Source organism: Lycium barbarum, chromosome 3 (assembly GCF_019175385.1).
Source record: "Lycium barbarum isolate Lr01 chromosome 3, ASM1917538v2, whole genome shotgun sequence".
Classification (NCBI taxonomy): domain Eukaryota; kingdom Viridiplantae; phylum Streptophyta; class Magnoliopsida; order Solanales; family Solanaceae; genus Lycium; species Lycium barbarum.
In genome coordinates, this window is record NC_083339.1 from 132988932 (window position 1) to 133006660 (window position 17729).

Genomic DNA, 17729 nt, shown 5'->3' on the forward strand with positions numbered 1-17729 from the left:
AAAAAAAAAAAAACTCATGCTCGATTTGTAGATTGTTTGTACTATGTGGGAGAATTATATTAAAGAAATCGGTTACTACTATGGTTGATTTATTGGGCCAGTTAATCTTTGTAAATTATGTGTAACGGAAAGTTTTTATAACATGTAATCGCAAAAATTTATTTATAAAAGAATATGAACATATGTGATTTATTAAAGCGGCACCTTAGGATATTACTATACCTTGTTTATGAACTATGATTTGCTCATTTAGTAAGATTATATAAGAATTGAGAATGTTTTGAAGTTTTCGCAAATTGTGAAATTTTCACGTTATGTGAAAAAATACAACTTAAGAAATTCAAATTGCATTTTCATATAAAATTTTAACTTCAAATCGATCCGATTTCATTTCAAATCATGAAATCATGTCCAAGCAGAGCCCCAAGTCTTTCCACTTCAAAATCAACTACAGTGATTCTGAAGTTTCAAAGGTCTAAAGTTTTGTCCGAAGTTTCACCCAATTATTTGAAATGGCTGCAATTCCTTCTTCGTTTTGCAGCTTTAAATTTCATTCCAATCCTCAAATTAGCTCCAATGGGTTCCAAATTTCGCAGTTAGCTTCACCTAGTTCCAAGACGTTTTTTGCAATACCAAGTAGCCATTTGGCCATGAAAACCAAATATTTTCACTTTATTTGGTATTTTGGAGTTGGAGTTGAAGATGTAATTGTGTTTGGTTATAGTTTTTCAAAGAATATTTGGTTGTTTGAATGTATTGAAAGTAAGAAAGTTTTTAAAAAAAAAAAAAGAGTGAAAAATAAGTTTTGGTTATTTTTTAAATTTCAAATAAGTTGTATTTGGAATTTTTACGGTCAAACACCATAAAGTAAAAAAAATAAAAAAATATTCCGGAAAAAAAGTAAATAATTCTCATGGACAAACGGCCCTAAAATAATGATTCAATTAAAAATTCATTTTTGCATAGTTATATTCTGTCAACGAAATGAGTGGCTTGAGTGGGCAAAATGAGCTTCGCACAAGTTCTAATAAAGTCCTCGTGATTTGCCTAAAGAGAAGAATAATCCACAAATACGAAGGCCACTTGGTTGTTTAGCATTTTGACAATTTAGGTGTATTTAGTCAGTTCAACTAATATTGTCAAGAGGCAAAATACGATCTTAAATGTACATGCATTAAAATTAGCGAATCCGATAAAGAGCCAAATCTGTTGATATGCCAAATTCTTTTAGCTTTTAATGGCTCAGAATCTCTTTGTTGATTGAATTAGCTAAATAGGATATACTAATATTACACATTTTCATGCACGTGCACTTTTAATTTAATTTTTTTTTAGTTTATTACTCAAACATACTTTTTACTAATATAATTTTTTCCTTAAATTTATACATTTTATATGCGATACACGCGCAACACGCATGCCTAGAAACTAGTCTATAAAAAATATGACCAAATATTAGACTGTGATATAAAATTGTCTAGAAGATTTTACATTCACTGAATTAAAAACTTTTAGATCAACGTTTAAAAATTGAATTAGCTATGACAATAACTTGTGATAAAACTTTAAACTTGTTGATAATAGATGTGATCTATGCAATGTGGAAAAAAAATAACTTAATTTAAAGAAGCGTGAAGCCGTCGTGTTCTTTCACACAAGTCACAACGTACTGACAAGAGCTGTCTGTTTATTCAATAATTGGATAAGAAACTTTGCATTTGAATTTTGAAATACATGTACTCCTCTCCACTTATCTGAATGGCACAACGTGAAGAGCCTGCTTAACCGCAACAGCTTCAGACGTCAACATGTTAAGTGTTAACTAAACTCTTGTGTTTGTTTTGAGTACCTACTTTGCCACTTGAACTCTTACCAGGAAAAGGAGTCTTAAAAAGTATTCTATCTGTTTTAATATATATGATAATATTTCTATTTTAGCACTATGAAAGTTTGGGAGATAGTGGTGGAGATGAGGTTGAGAAAAGACGTGTCTATTTTCGAGAATCAATTCGGATTCATGTCAGGGAGCTCGACTACAAAAGGCATTCACCTTGTAAGGAAACTGGTGGATCAGCGTAGCGAGAGGAAAAAGGATCTACATTTGATATTCATCTACCTAGAAAAGACATAAGATAAGGTCTCAAGGGATGTTCTACGAAGATGCTTGAAGGCTAAAGGTGTACATGTGGCGTACACTAGCGCGATCAAGGATATGTATGATGGAACCAAGACCAGGGTAAAGATAATGGGAGGAGTCTCAGATCACTTTGCAGTGACGATGGGGTTGCACCAGGAATCAGCTCTTAGCCCATTTTTATTTGTCTTGGTGATGGATAGATTAACGCGGTAAATTCAAGGTGAAGTGACATGGTGTATGTTATTCGCGGATGACATAATTCTGATTAATGAGACTAGCAGCGGAGTTAACTCTAAGCTGGAGGTTTAGAGACAACTCTGGAGTCTAAAGGGTTCAGGTTGAGTATGACCAAGACGGACTACTTAGAGTGCAAGTTCAGTAAGTAATGCATGAGATTGACGTGAAAGTGAGGCAACTTGGTGCTATGTCATCTATTAAAAAGGAAGTTTCAAGTATCTTGGATCTATTATCTAAGGAATATTGAGATTAACGATGATGTCACATATTGTATTGGTGCAGGGTGGATGAATTGAGGCTAGCATTTGGAGTCTTGTGTGATAAGAAGGTGTCATCATAACTTAAAGGCAAGTTCAACCGAATGGCAATTAGACCAACTATATTGTATGGGGCGGAGTGTTGTTTAGTCAAGAACTCTCACGTTCAGAAGATGAAAATTGCGAAAATGAGGATGTTGCAAGGGATGTGTGGGCATATTATGAGTGATAGGATTAGAAATGAAGATATCCAGGACAAGGTGGGAGTGACCTCGGTGGATGATAAGATGCGGGAAGCGAGACTGAGATGGTTTGGGCATGTGCGGAGGTGATGCATGGATGCCCCAACGCGGAGGTGTTAGAGGTTGGCTATGGATGACTTCGAGAGAGGTAGAGGTAGGTTGAAGAAGTATTGGGGACAGGTGATTAGATGGGACGTGGCGTAGGTCCAGCTTACCGAGGACATAACCTTAGATGAGAGGTTATAGAAGACATGGATTAGGGTAGAAGGTAATTAGGTAGTGTCGCGTTGTCCTACTTATTCTTCCATACTAGTAGTGGTAGTGTTACTCTTAGTAGTTTCTTGTCCGTTAATTTTTGCTACAATCTGTTGTTTATTGTACTTCGATTATCGTATTAATTTGTAGTAGTTACGACTCTTTTTTTTCTCAAACAAATTTATCATATTTTTTATAGTATTTTGCCATGACTTTTATACTATTTTGAATTGCTTGTCCTTCTGCCGAGGGTCTACCTGAAACAACCTCTCTACCTTCCAGATCCCACTTTGTGGAATTTCACTGAATACGTTGTTGTTTCGTTTTAAAAAGATAATAATTTTTTTAATTGAAAATAATTTAACTCATATTTTTCATTATCGAGGTATCAATTAACTCCAAAACATAAAGTAATAAGATCATAACCCCGCACTCCCGCTTTAAAGAGTCCTAAACAACACCCTCATCTCCTACATATTACGGTTTTAAGGTGCTTTATACTATTATAAAATGTATTTTGAGACCAAGGCCAGGTGTTATTTTCGGCAATTAACCAGGGTCATGGACCCGGCCTTCTTGCTGTCTTCCTTTCTTATCAGAAGTTTTTATATCCACATAAAATATTGTAAGTTTAAATTTTTTTATAACCTCTCTCTCACACACACACACACACACACACACACATATATATATATATATATATATATATATATATATATATATATATATATATATATATATATATATATATATATATATTAAAAAAAAATCATATTTACATTTTGATATGGTAAATCACAAGTATGGACTTCTAAGTTCCTATTAAATCCAGACCAGATTAGGTGTCACTACTCACTTGTCATACACAAAAAACAGGAGTATTCCTTAGCTTATAACTTGGTCCAAGAATCAATCCGCTGGGCTTAGGGGAATGTTCTAAGGGGACCCACAGAGTGGAGTGGTCGCAGCCGGCTGGTTTGAAGTAGTAATGGTCACATGCATGTCTACTCACTACTGACTCCTCTCTTTCTGTCACCTTCCATTGGCATTTGGCACCACCCGCATCCTTATCATCATTATTATATCATGGCACTCCCACATGCTCGTTCATTCAGATTTACCAAATTTTCCTCATGATTCTTCACGTCTCTTCCATCTCCCTATTCCCCTTTTACTATTCTCTCCATTTAAGATTTATGGTGGAGTGTGATTGTACACAAAGCTAAAAGGCTTAATACCTAGATTGACCTTTAAACTTGACATGTTTTGTGAGATAGACATATAAACTTACAAGGTGACCAGATAAACACTTAAACTTGTCCAAAGTGTATTTTTTAAACACATTTATATTGAAGACCTGTGCGTGAGGTCCAAACGCCAATTATGTAGCAAATAAATTAATAATTTTCCATGTAAGAAAATATAGTCCAATCACGTGTAATTTTATTTCCATGTAAGCAAGTAAGAGTCTGAAGCTATAGTACCCCTCATTTGTTCAACCACGCTTTCTTTTCCGTACCTCCAACTTGAGAACTAACGCATTCCTCTCCCACTCCTTATCAAATTCCTTAAGTTTGCATACAAAATGCATAATTTCCATCCAAATTGCAGAATTACATTAAAATAGCCTTATAATATTAGATTACATACTCCTAATAATAGGAGTTACACTGTAAACTAAATTCAAACCGTAGAATTACATGATAAACCACCATAATAAGACAGGATTGCGCTCTTTCACTTCATATTCTTTTCCTCAATTTAGTAAAGCCCCATATAACCCTTCTAGCTTGACGAGGCATTTGCTTATCATACCACATAAAATACTTTCATCCAGCCTAGTTACAAAGCCATAGAAGATTAGTGTCCAGAAATAGAGCAAAAAGAAAATCTGAAATTAAATTAAGGAAAACAAAGATCCATAAAACAGTACTTACTCGTCCATATTCGCGGCCATAAAATATTCGGCCAGGGTTATTTAACGACCAAGAAGCTTGTGATACTACTTTTTTTTCACAATTACAGAAAACATCCTATCACCTAGTCTCATCTTCACCTTATTTGGATATCAAGAAAGAGGGGTAAATTAGAGTTTTTTACACTATTGTGAGAGAGAGGTTGAAGAAAGCACATGGGATGACCTCTGAAACTTCTGGCTTCAATGGTGTCGTTAGCAGGAAGAAGAATGGAACTGGTGTTGACACCCAATTTTGTCCCGCCTCTCCTCCAAAATACCTATTTGCGCTTCTAATATTTTAGAAAAAATAAAATAAATATATATTATGTTTACTATAATTATTAGCCTCTTATCCATACCGTCATTGCATTATTCTATCAATTATTATTATTGCTATTACCGCATTTATTATTATTATCATTATTATTATTATTTGTTACTATTATTATAATTCACAATTTTATCATTTCGGCATTTTACCAAGCTTACGCACACGCATCGCATTTATCTTTGCATAATTAAATAATAGTATTTATTTTACTGTGGATTTTCAAAAACTATTATTGCACGGCTATTATAACACCGTATGATTTTATTACCCGAGTCCTAATAATCACACATTTTGTATTAAGCAATATTTTGTCACCCTCGGTATATCATTAATTAAAATTGGTCTTTTATTCAAATTCAGAAGCCAAACTATTTCTTGCACTCAGTCCGTATTTTTGATTTATCGGATTCCAAATCAAAGTCCAATCAACTCATAAATATTTTTTTTGACTAGCCTATATTTTTTATCCAAATTTCTAGACCAGTCCATGTTTTAATTTATTAGCCCATTATTTAATACCCGGGTCTGACCCATTTCATTGAGAATAAGGGAAACCCTCAGGGTTCCCCTCATTTTCCTCTTCACCTTCGTTATCACCTCTCCGCCGCGCACACCCCTCCCCCTCTTCTCTTCCTTTCTCCCTTCCTCCTTTCCTGCGAAAAAACCCTAGCCGCTGTCTCCCACTTCCCTTTGTCCCCCGCTCTTCTCTCTCTCCCGCTCCTCCTTCTCTCTTTCTTCAACACAAAACAAAACCCTATAAAAGGGTGGCGGGTTGAATCGTTTGGGGGAGGTTTTTTGGAATCAGAGAAAACCCCTAAGAATCAAAGCTTTCGAATCGCAAAAAATCTCCCTAAAAAGAAAGTTCTTGAATCACCGAAATACCCTAAGAAATCAAGTCCTTCCAGCCGTTTCAAATCCCCTGGAAAACTACTAAGTTTTCATCTGTTTTAATATTTCTTTGATATTCATTCGAAATAGAAAGTTATTCTGGTTCTATTTCGTTTCTTGTAATTGTTTCGAGTTCGAGTAAATTCGAGATCGGAGTTTGAAGTGTTCGAGGGTATATCGGAGATCCCGCATCTAGTTCGCTGCACCCAAGAAAGGTCGGTAATCCTCCTTCCTCTTTCGCTTTAGTTCTGTTCTATGTAAATTTATGTAGTCAGATTAGTCTAGTTTAGTTGGTTCTAATCTGGTATGTTTAGATTGCTGGTTTGTGATCCCTTAGTATAATTTTGTTCCTCGTCAGAGTTTATTTTCATTTTTTTAAGTGCTGTGCCTTTTTGATTTCTCATAAAATTAGCTTAGCTTGTTTTTGTGTTGTTGAAGTTGGATAAGTAATGGTCTTCCCTATTTCAATTCTAGCGCTTTTCCCTTTTCTTCATGTTTTGTATAGTTCTGTGATTGTGGATCTGTTAGCTTAGTTCTGAGTCGTTGGGTCGTGTTTACATCTCAGTTTTCTTTACTTAAGTTCCTGGGATTCAGTTGCTTAAAGCTTTAGTTTACGAGTATAAAATTTGGCCATGTTAGCTTAACTAGTTTAAATGAATATTTTCTTCATGGACTAAGTGTTAGTGATATTCCCACACATTCATCGTTGGGTTGAGCTTTGACTATTTGAACCTTATTTGTAGAATATGTGTTTTCTGACTTCATAATTGTAATGAAGTTTACCTTTCATTTAGGATTTAGCCATCTGGATTTTTACAAACTAATATATTTCCTTGATTTGAACAATGCTTCCTTCTTTCATTCTTCGAGCCTATCTTCCTCTTCAAATCAATATAAGACTATAAATGCTTTAAATAGCTTATCTCCTTTAAGGTTATTTGACAAAATATGAGTCGAAAAGTCCTTGTTTGAAATAGGGAAATGATGTTTTTTTTAGTTCAAAGGTTCAAGAGTACTCAAATATGTTGTCTATCTCCTACCCCCCTTTTAGGTAATATGGATGTTGTCTTGTTTCTCCTATTTTGTGTGAGTAGTTTTAGTTCGGGACTGCTGAATGGCTGGCATATCATGCAGATTCATTTTTTAGTTACCTCCAATTCCTAAAATTCAGTTTGTTTAATTTTCGATCCTTAGTTAGGAGTGCAAACCTCAGCTAAATGCTATCCTAAACTTGAATGATCAAGCACAAAGTGTTATGCGCCCTACATTCACTTTCCTGTCTATTTCGTCACTTTCATTTGTACGGAGTATGTGTCAAAATCAGTTTTTTTCTTTCTCTTTTTCTTTTATGAACTTGTGTAGCAATAGGTTTTAAAGTCAGTTGAACCAATTAATGAACAAGAATATAGCGAGCTATAAATCTGTTTTGGTCACAGTAATGAATGTTTGTTAGTTTCCTCTTTTTATTTTTACTTTTATGAATGTTAATATGTCAAGTTGTGTTTGGTTGCTTTTAAAATCCCGGAAACTTGGATCGTTGGTCACTAATCTTTATTTCCCCTTCTTTACATGTACACGTTGGAGCAAATGGAGTCTTAATTCAGGACTCTCTCACAATGTAGTCTCGAAATGAGACTCGACGCTATTGCTATACCCATGCATGGATTCGATGCGTCCCATACTCTTTAATCACAACACTCGGCGAGAAACAAGTGAAATCTCTAATCGCTTGAGGCTGTCTATGACATCCTTATCGTTTTTCTCTTCTCCTCTTTCCTCATCATTCATTTTATTTCGCCCTTTGTTTTTTTTTGTGATTGCTAATTTATCTGTATGTTGGATTTGTCTATGGTTTGAAAGAATGTGTGTCACTTATGATTCACGTAGGATTAGAATGGGTAGATTTTATCATTTAGAATTACCGCTCTGAACATTTAGTACTTATTTTCACCATATAGGGTGCATCATTCATATAATAATATTTTTGAATTTCGTTAGTTATAAGTTGATCTTTTTTTTCTAAGCTATTTTTCTTAAATCTTTAGCATTAATTAATTAACCTAAGTTTGGCCGGATAATCGTAGTTAACGGATTCTAAAGGATGCCTAACCCCTTCCCTTTAGGATAATATAGAACCCTTACTCAGAATCACATTGGTTAAGCAGACTATTAACAGAGGTTTAGTTTTAACTTTGCCTTAGTTAACAAGTAGGTGCCCTAATTCACCTTAAAATCAATTAGGTGGCGACTCCATAAAATAAAGCAATTTAGGAATCACCAATATGTTGTACTCCGCTTCAACCCGGTTAAAATGGGGTATAACAACTGGGGTTTTTTTTTAATGGGTATAAGTTATATAAAGAGGTTTTTTTATTACCTTGTATTTTGACTTAGCAATTTTAAAAACCTTCACGCTTTTAGGATAAAAGTTACGACACGCGAGTTGCCAGATGGAGAAATGTGTTTAAAAAATACACTTTGGACAAATTTAAGTGTCTATCTGGTAGAGCTGGGCATAAATACCGAAAATCGAAAAACCAAACCGAACCGAACCAAAACTTCAACAAGCCGAACCGAACCGAACTAGTTTGGTTCGGTGTTTGGTGTCCATCGTCAAAAAACCGAAACCGAAATAGCCGAACCGAAGTTTGATAAAACCGAACCGAAAAACCGAACGCGCACCGAAATTTAATACATTACCAAAAAAAAAAAAATAGTCCAGGCCCATTAAGTTTAAAACAAAAAAAAACTCAATTGTAATAAGTCCTCTTTTGCATTTGTATCCCTAATTTTCCACTTCAATTGAAAAAATCAAATATCCTTAACAAATAAAGGTAACTAGGATGTCTCTTTAGGATTAATGTATGTCCTTTATGTGTTTTCTTAATTATTCTTACGGTATGTATATAACACCTAGTAATCCTATGTCATAATTATAGTTTTCTGTTCTTGTGTATCCTATTTGTTTGATTTTGATTTCAATTTATCAGTTTTATGTTTTATTGCTTTTGAGAATATGAATTAGTGTTAATGGAATCGCTTCTAATATTATATTAAAAACCGAATTGAAAAAATCGAAACCGAACCGAACCGAACCGAACCGAACTTTAAAAAACCGAAACCGAAAGAACCGAACCAAACTAGTTTGATTCGGTGTTTGATGTCCACCTTCAAAAAACCGAACCCGAAATAGCCAAACCGAAGTTTGATAAAACCGAACGCCCACCCCTACTATATGGTCACCTCGTAAGTTTATATGTCTATCTCACAAAACATGTCAAGTTTAAAGGTCCATCTAGGTATTAAGCCAAACTAAAAAGAAGAATAAAGATTTAAAAATTTAAAAATTTGTGATCTATGCTAGTGTGGTATATAATATCATAAAATTTGTGTACTAACACTATACGTGTTCCGATTTATGTCAATCTATATAATTAAAAAAGAAGACATATTTTATATGATTAACTTAATTACGTAATGGACGCTCGTGAACACGCACAATATTTTTTAAAAAATGAGTCAGAATTGTCTTACAAGAACACTTTATCACGTGTTTAAATGTTCAATTGGAACGCGCCATATTTTAAATGAGTCAAAAATGAGGAATTTAAAGGAATGTTGATGTATTCAACCTTCTAAAAATTTGTCATAAAAAATCACATGAACAATTTAAATTGAATTATTCAAATTTAGAATATATCTTTTTGGAACGGATAATAAAGAAAGGGTATCACTTTAAAATGAAACGGAAAGGAGCAATAAAAAAGAATTGCTTGAGACTTGAGAGCTTGGATTCCACTCGTAAATGTCATACTTTGGGTGGATGATTGTTGGCCTAGGACCGACCACCACCTGCAGACAAGAACCCCTTTGGAAGTTACTATGGCATCATTTTAACATTACTATAATACCCTTTCTTACCCCTTTAACCACTCCCACCATTGACCTGAGATCTAGACCTTGTCTAAAATTTAACATTACTATAATACCCTTTCTTACCCCTTTAACCACTCCCACCATTGACCTGAGATCTAGACCTTGTCTAAAATTTGAATACCAATTGCGTAAATTTAGTAGTTTGTCTCCTATCAAAATAGCTTTAAAGCAATGATAGTACTAAATTCTTTGAATTTGAAATACTAAACTTTTTTCTTCTTACATGTTAGGTAGTGTAGCTAATCTGATAAAAAAATCCAATCTAATAGGTTAGAAAATGTGTTAAGCTTGTGTTTCCAAGTTAATTCAAACACACTTTTCTTTACTTCGATTAAGAGTCAGACTTTCTGAAAAAGTAAATTTTCCAAAATCTATCGAAAGACAACAATATACCCAGTGTAATCGCACAAGTGAAATCTGAGAAGGACAGAAAGTAATCAGACCTTGCCCCTATCTTTATAGGGTAAATAGCTAGGTTGTTTCCAAGAGAAAGACAAAAAACACATAACAACGAAGAAAAGGAGTCGGATCATATATTTAAATTTTACGAACTTTTCCGAATCATGAAAATATTAAAAAGTAAAAATAAGTTATATTACCCTTTTTTTTTCCTGAGGAATAAATTATTTTCTACACGTCAAAGGTAAAAACTTGTATAAACTCATGTAATTTAACTTACTCTAATAATTTCTTCAAATTTTAGTTAACTTGCCTAAGCACCAACTCTGGTTTACCATAAGCTTTCGATTTAATCCAAGTGACACACGTACATCAAGTTTTTTTCCATGCTTAGGAGGAGGAAAAGAAAAGGCAAAAGTCATAGATAACCTCCTAAACTTTGTCACATTTTCTTCTGAGGTACCTAAACCGAGGGTTGTACTTATTGGGTACCTAAACTAGTCTGAATTCGATCTCATTGGGTACCTTTTTCACAATAATCAGCAAAATTAGGAGAGTGTATTACACTCTCCATGACGTGGCAACTTTGTCAAATGAAAACATGACACGTGACGGCAGGGTCCATCATAATAATTAAAAAATAAATAATACAACACCCCCCCCCCCCCATTTTCATCTCCGCCCGCTGCTCCCCCACCACTGGCCGCCGCACCACCACCCCAACCGCCGTCCCCCCAGCAGCCATCCGCCCACCCCACCAACAATTATTCCATTTTTCTTCCTTCATTTAGGTTCACCAATGCCTTTCCAAGACCCATCCCTCCTTTCTTATCCCTTTCTTTGCCCTCTCCTTAGGATCCCTTTTTACTTCTTCATCGTCGAATCCGGCGACAGTCACCGCTGGACCACCACTAAAATTATGGTCCTTCAATCTTTCAAATTCTTGCTAAATATAAGTTGTGAGAATGCACACTTCATAAAAAAAAGAGTGCTAACAATGGTGAGTCTCCATTTTTTCTGGTGAACATGATGGTGATGATGCTTTTCAGATTTAGAAAAAATAAAGAAAATGATGATAAAAAGAAACATTTAATTCACAAATTATTTTCAGAAAGAATCAAAAGAAACAAAAAACAAAAGAACAAAAAAAAATTGCAGAAGAGAACAGTGGTGGAGAAGACGAAGAGGAGGGGAGGTAACTGACGGGGCTGTCCAATTTTTATTTTTTTATTTAATTTAAGTCATAATTTAAAAGAGGTAGGCTTTCAACAAAAAAAAAATAGTATTGAAGAGTACTTCACGCGCCCAAAGAGAGTGCATTTCACTTTTTTTGCCACATCAGTAAAAAATATTTATATAGTACAAATTTGGACTGATTTAGGTATCAATAGGTACAACTCTCGATTTAGATATCCCAAAAAAAAAAAAGACAAAATTTAGGGGGGCTATATATGACTTTTGTCCAAAGAAAAATTGCCAAGAAGGATCATAGGTTCCCTATTTGGTGCAATATCGGGTAAAGTAAACAGCCCATGCGGAAAAAGTTGCAAATTTGTAGGGGAGAGGGAAAATTGAACGGACAAGGGGCAAAAGAGTAAATTCAGAGTAGCAGAAATAAATAAATTACTGGTGGGAAAACGAAAAGAAAGCTGCCAAAGACAGAGTATATGAATATGAAAGAGAGAGAAAGAGATTATACAAAGAAAGGGAAAAAGGAAAGAGGAAGATTTCTTCAACGAGTCTTGTGATTGTATCACCAATACCAACGCCAAAACCAACGAATGGAATCGTTTTTCTTAACCGAAACCTTTCCCCACAACTATTACACCTTCACCACCATCACTTCTCCCCATCTACTACTACTATTATTATGCTTCTTCCTTTCCCCTCACTTTTCTCTCCCTTTCTTTCTCTTTAACCCACTTTTTTCTTACTAATTTCTCCTTCACATCACCCTTCAATTTCGAGTTTTTTGAGGTACCCATTTGTCTTTATTCTTATTTCTGTTGTTTTTATCCCCATTTGAGACATGGGGTTTTTGTTTTCCTATCTTTGCCTGGTTGATCGATCCATCTTTTCCCTTTTATGGAACCATTGTTAGGGGTTCTGCCAAAAAGGGTATTTTTGCCTGTGGTTTTTATTGGAACTCATTCTTGGGTTGCCTCAAAGAGAGATTTATTGAGATCCTGTTGGTTTTGTGGAATAGTGAGGTTCTTGAATTAATCGTGTGTTACAATTTCAGGAATATGTTTGGAGAAAGCAGTAATGGCAACACTTTGTTTCCAGCTTCATTAGAGGGGAATCGTTTCCAGTATGATGTGAGTGCATTGCCTCAGCTGCAACTATTTGGAGATGGTGAGTTTCCCCAAAATTACAGTAGACTCCATTTAGGATTTATATTTTGCAACATAATGCCCACTAATTTGGTTCATGATTTTCCTCTTTTGTGCTGTTTTTTACGGCTCAACTGTTTTGTGACTAATCTGGGAGATCGATTGTTAATACAGGCTTTATGTTTTTTTGGGTTTCCTTTTGTGTTTGAATTTCCACAGTCAGCTTTGCCTTGCATAACTTTCTAGCTTGAGCCGTGAAGTCTGACTAGGGTGTTAAAGTGATGTTAGAAGCTTGATTAACTGACCTGTATTAGTGTTACAAAGACTTAGTAGTGAAACTGGATAAGGCTTGTATTGCACCCTGTTCAAGATAAATTAAAGTTGGTCCAGGGCATATGTGGAGAGTGCCTTGTTGTCTTGGTTGTTCAGAACCTCGATGCCTAAAGCTCGCGGTGAGGCGCTTTGCGCTGGTTGAGTCATTAGATTGTCTCATCCAGAAATCTTTGAGAAATTAGAACAGACATATTGCAGCTTAGCTCATTGATAACGATAACCTGCAATACCAGCGTCTCTTCGCATCTTTAGTCTACCCTGTTAAGATATAAGGTGGGGCTGAAGTGGAGATGTGAAAAAGAAGCCAACATGTAAAGGAAATACATCTGGCAACTATATGTTGATGAAGATTTTGAGCTTATGTTGATTTTATAAAATCTCTCTTTACATGGTATAATTCTACAAAATAGGCAGAAGACTTGTTTTAATGTTAAATTCGAAGTACTTGCCTGTTATTCTTGTTCAGATCACTTGAGGGAACTGAGCTCGTTGTTGTTGTTTCTTTCTTCAACATTATATTTTAAGACAATTTGATTTTCTTTGTTTTAAACATGTGTGGCGTTATCTAAGATTAGAGGGGCATTTAACCTTTTACAAGATCTCTTGGGAAAGATAACTGTGTGCTAAAACGGCTCTAGCCTTTCTAATCTGAAGATGTTCTTCTGACTTAATTCTCTCTTTTTTTTTTTAAAAAAAAGGATCCCAGATATTAAGAGATAAGTTTTGTGTATGCTTTGGAAGTCGGCTGGAGTAATCAATCCTAAACCTGAAGAGAAGGAGGTTTAGGGGTTCCTTTTGTCGGTCCGGATCAATCTTATTTTCACTTCCCAAGAAATAAATCTTGATCTGTGGCTGTTATTAAGGGGTTTCCACAGGTGCACTAGTTGTGGTGAATGGCGAGTCTTGCATCTGTCAGGAAAAGGATGGTGAATGATGGCAGGCAGCGCATCCATAGTCTTTTCTTATTTCTACCTTTTAAATTTAATGACTTTGGTTTATATGATACTTGATTTTGCGACAATATCATTTGATGATCTCAATACTCATTGTATTTATTCAACTGATTATTGCATATAAGACTTGTTCTATACTCAGAGTCAGTTGATTAGTACTTAGCTAAATCTATTACTCTATAATTTATAACTACCTATCGCCATGAGTTGTGCTGTTTTCGTGGAAGTCATCCGATTATTGTATATGAGACTTGTTCTATACTCAGAGTCAATCAATTAGTGTACTTTGCTAAAACTATTACTTCATAATACCTACCTGTCTCCATGATTAGTTCTGTTTTCTTGGCTGGTGGATATTATAAAAAGACTATTTTTAAGTTCTGAAAATATGGTCATCCCTTTGTCAGAAGGTAGAGTTTTTTGTTTTTTAAACTTAATAGAGGCATGTAGTGTCCTGTTAAGTTTAATATGCTTAATTAAAGAGTTTTAATGCTTTCTTTCAATGTTATTATTATTGTTTTTTATTAAACTGAGCCTCCATTGATCGTTGATGTCCAAAAAGTTACAATTTGAGTTTGGCATCCATCAATTTTCTTATTTGCTTATTCTGGTGCTGGTTTGTCCTTTGTTTGGTGCTCGTGCCATAATTTTTTCATTGTCTTGGTGTAAGATAGTTGGCCCTTTTAGACAGGGTGGTGTTATCAATTCCTGGTTTTGTTTTCCTTGATCTCATGGATTGATTATTTTTTAATCTTGTTCAGTTACCGTTGGATGTAGTGGCTACCCGATAAGCCAGACAGTCAATGAACACCCATCTGCTGCACTTTGTCCTACCAAAAGAGTCCGGGATGTTGAACCCAACTATAGCCAGCAAAAGCTTAAGATATCCTTGAATAATAACTTTGGTCAGAATGAAGTGGATCAAGCAGGAAGTATTTTGAATCCAATTACTGTATCAACTGGACTTAGACTTTCTTATGAGGAAAAAGAACGCAATTCATCAGTCACTTCTGCCCCTGAAAATATGAAAGCAGCCGTTCCTGCTCTTATGCGAATAGACAGTGGTTTTAAATATGAGATTGACAGGCAAAGAGAAGAATTTGATTACTACATGAAAGTTCAGGTAATATAATCATTAAGTTTATCTGAAGTTTGTCATATCAAACTGGCCAGGATTAAGTTATATAATGTGTCTGACAAAGAAATATGGTTTTTTCCTATCTATTCTTGATATCTATGTCTACCTAATGGTAAGGGGTTGACATGCATTTGGTCATGTTTATGCATCCTATGATTTGCTGGGATTGACTTGTAAAAGCTGTTGATTATATGAGTAAGGGCATAAGTAGGAGCATTTCCATGTAGGCAGTATCATAAGGGTCAGAGTCTCCAACTTATATCTGAGAATCGGGCAAATGTTGATCGTTTTAGGGCATTAAGTCATTTGGAGGTGGATACTGATATAGATTTTCTGCCTTGAATTTGTGTTATCTGAAATTTTAGTTCTTGGGCACTTCTGATTCATCCTTGGTAACTCAGGGAGATAATATGATGAAGGGCATGAGGGAGTTGATTCATCGACAGACAGCATCTTTACTGAACTCCTTGCAAAAAGAAGCTAACAAGAGATTATATGAGAAAGATCTTGAAATAGACAATTTGAACAGCAAGAACAGGGAACTTGGGGAGAGAATTAAGCAGATTACTGCAGAAGCTCAATCTTGGCATTACAGAGCCAAGTACAATGAGTCGGTTGTCAATGCCCTGAAAAGCAATATTCAGCAGGCCATGGCCCAAGGTTCCATGCAAGCTAAGGAAGGCTGCGGAGATAGTGAAGTAGATGATGCTGCCTCAAGTACAAACCACCACCATTTGGCAAGTGGTTCGCAAGACCAAGTAATCCAAATGCAGCAGCTAAAATGCAGAGCATGCAAGAGTAAAGAAGTCAGTGTCTTGTTATTTCCATGCAGGCACTTGTGTCTTTGTAAAGAATGTGAAGGATATGTTGATAGTTGCCCAGTATGCCAGGTAATGAAGACTGCAAGTGTTCAAGTTTACATGTCATGAAGACGTATCCGAACACTTGCACTCATCATCATCTTTTGTGTTAAAAGGGGAATGCTTAATTTATGAACATGTTGTAATGTTTGTTACATTCATGAATTGTGGATGCCTTAACTATATGAATACAGATCAGATGAAACGAGGATGGTCTTTTTACTGGCTTGAACATTGTCGCTTTGTTATGCTCTTCTGTTTGAAACATGGTCTTTGCATGTTTATGATGATATCAAAAAGCATTGTGGACCACTGGACTATGAGATATGGTAGCTCTGGATACTTGCAAGTAGCGACAAAATGGTAAAAATGCTTATGGAATTGGTAACTACAAGTTAAATAAGAAGCAACATTATTTGACCTAAAATAGGTATTTGAATATATATCATGGATCTGTCTAGATGCATTCTTTCAAAGTCTCCTAGATCCAGTATCCTTTTCATCTGTGATGCATACTTTAATGACGACTAATTTGTTTTGTCTTAACGCAAAAAAAAAAAAAAAAAAAAAAAAAAAACCAGACCTAACATGAGAAAAAGTGCTTTTTTGCTTATAATTCAGTGTGGTAGGATCAATTTGTTGCCTAATTTGTGGGCTTGTTTGTGTTAGGAATGTTCTTTATAGTCATTTAATAGCAGTATAACTTAGGTGGAAAACTGGAAATGAATAAGCCTTTGTATTCCCAAAGTAAACATTTTATTTTGTCTTTTCTCAATGCATTTTTTAAAACATTGCCTTTATTATATTCAAAGGGTGACATGGTAAAATTATCATAATATTTTTGACTCCTTAATGATCATGTCAAGTCAATATACGATAAGTGAAAATGGATGGAGGGAGTACTCGCAAATGTATCAATCTTTAATTGTAACAACAATATTTTTCTTTTATATAAATATGGGAATAGTATTTACTCCCTTTATTCCAGAATGAGTTGCGTGTTTGATCTATCGCAAAATGCCATATATTTTCTTTATTTCCATTAAATTTAGATTTCACACAAAATCATCTGGCTTCTTGCTATACTCTCCAGTAAAAATTCATTGCTACTAATACGAAATCACATAAGTGAACATTTGATGAAATTCGTCCATATAACACAATTCTCAATTCTTTTCTTAGTATCTTTGTTTAGTCAAATTAAGAAATGTAAACTGGTTTGGTGGAGGGGTTTGCAATGGCGTAGGAGGGATACCAAAACCAAATTATAACAGCTACTATTTTGCATAGAATCAATGTCTTGTAAATTGCGGGGCGATTCATATTTCAGAGACATGGATCTTGGACGTGATGATGCAAATGAATAAGTAAAGAGGTTCCTAACAAAAGTGTCTCACATTTTCGAGGATTTCGATGTATTATTCTAATAATCCTAACGACAATAAGCAGACTAATGTTTTATTAGTGGCACCG

At 35.0% G+C, this 17729-nt stretch overlaps 1 protein-coding gene across 1 annotated transcript; it reads left to right on the forward strand.

Annotated features, from left to right (window-relative positions):
• Positions 1-12274: 12274 nt before the first annotated feature.
• LOC132632648 (BOI-related E3 ubiquitin-protein ligase 1-like) lies at positions 12275-16488 on the forward strand. The gene is made up of 4 exons (XM_060348651.1): positions 12275-12616; positions 12882-12994; positions 15020-15381; positions 15798-16488. Exons 2-4 carry the CDS (start codon positions 12886-12888, stop codon positions 16323-16325), a joined length of 999 nt encoding a protein of 332 aa, XP_060204634.1. The 5' UTR covers positions 12275-12616; positions 12882-12885; the 3' UTR covers positions 16326-16488.
• Positions 16489-17729: the final 1241 nt, after the last annotated feature.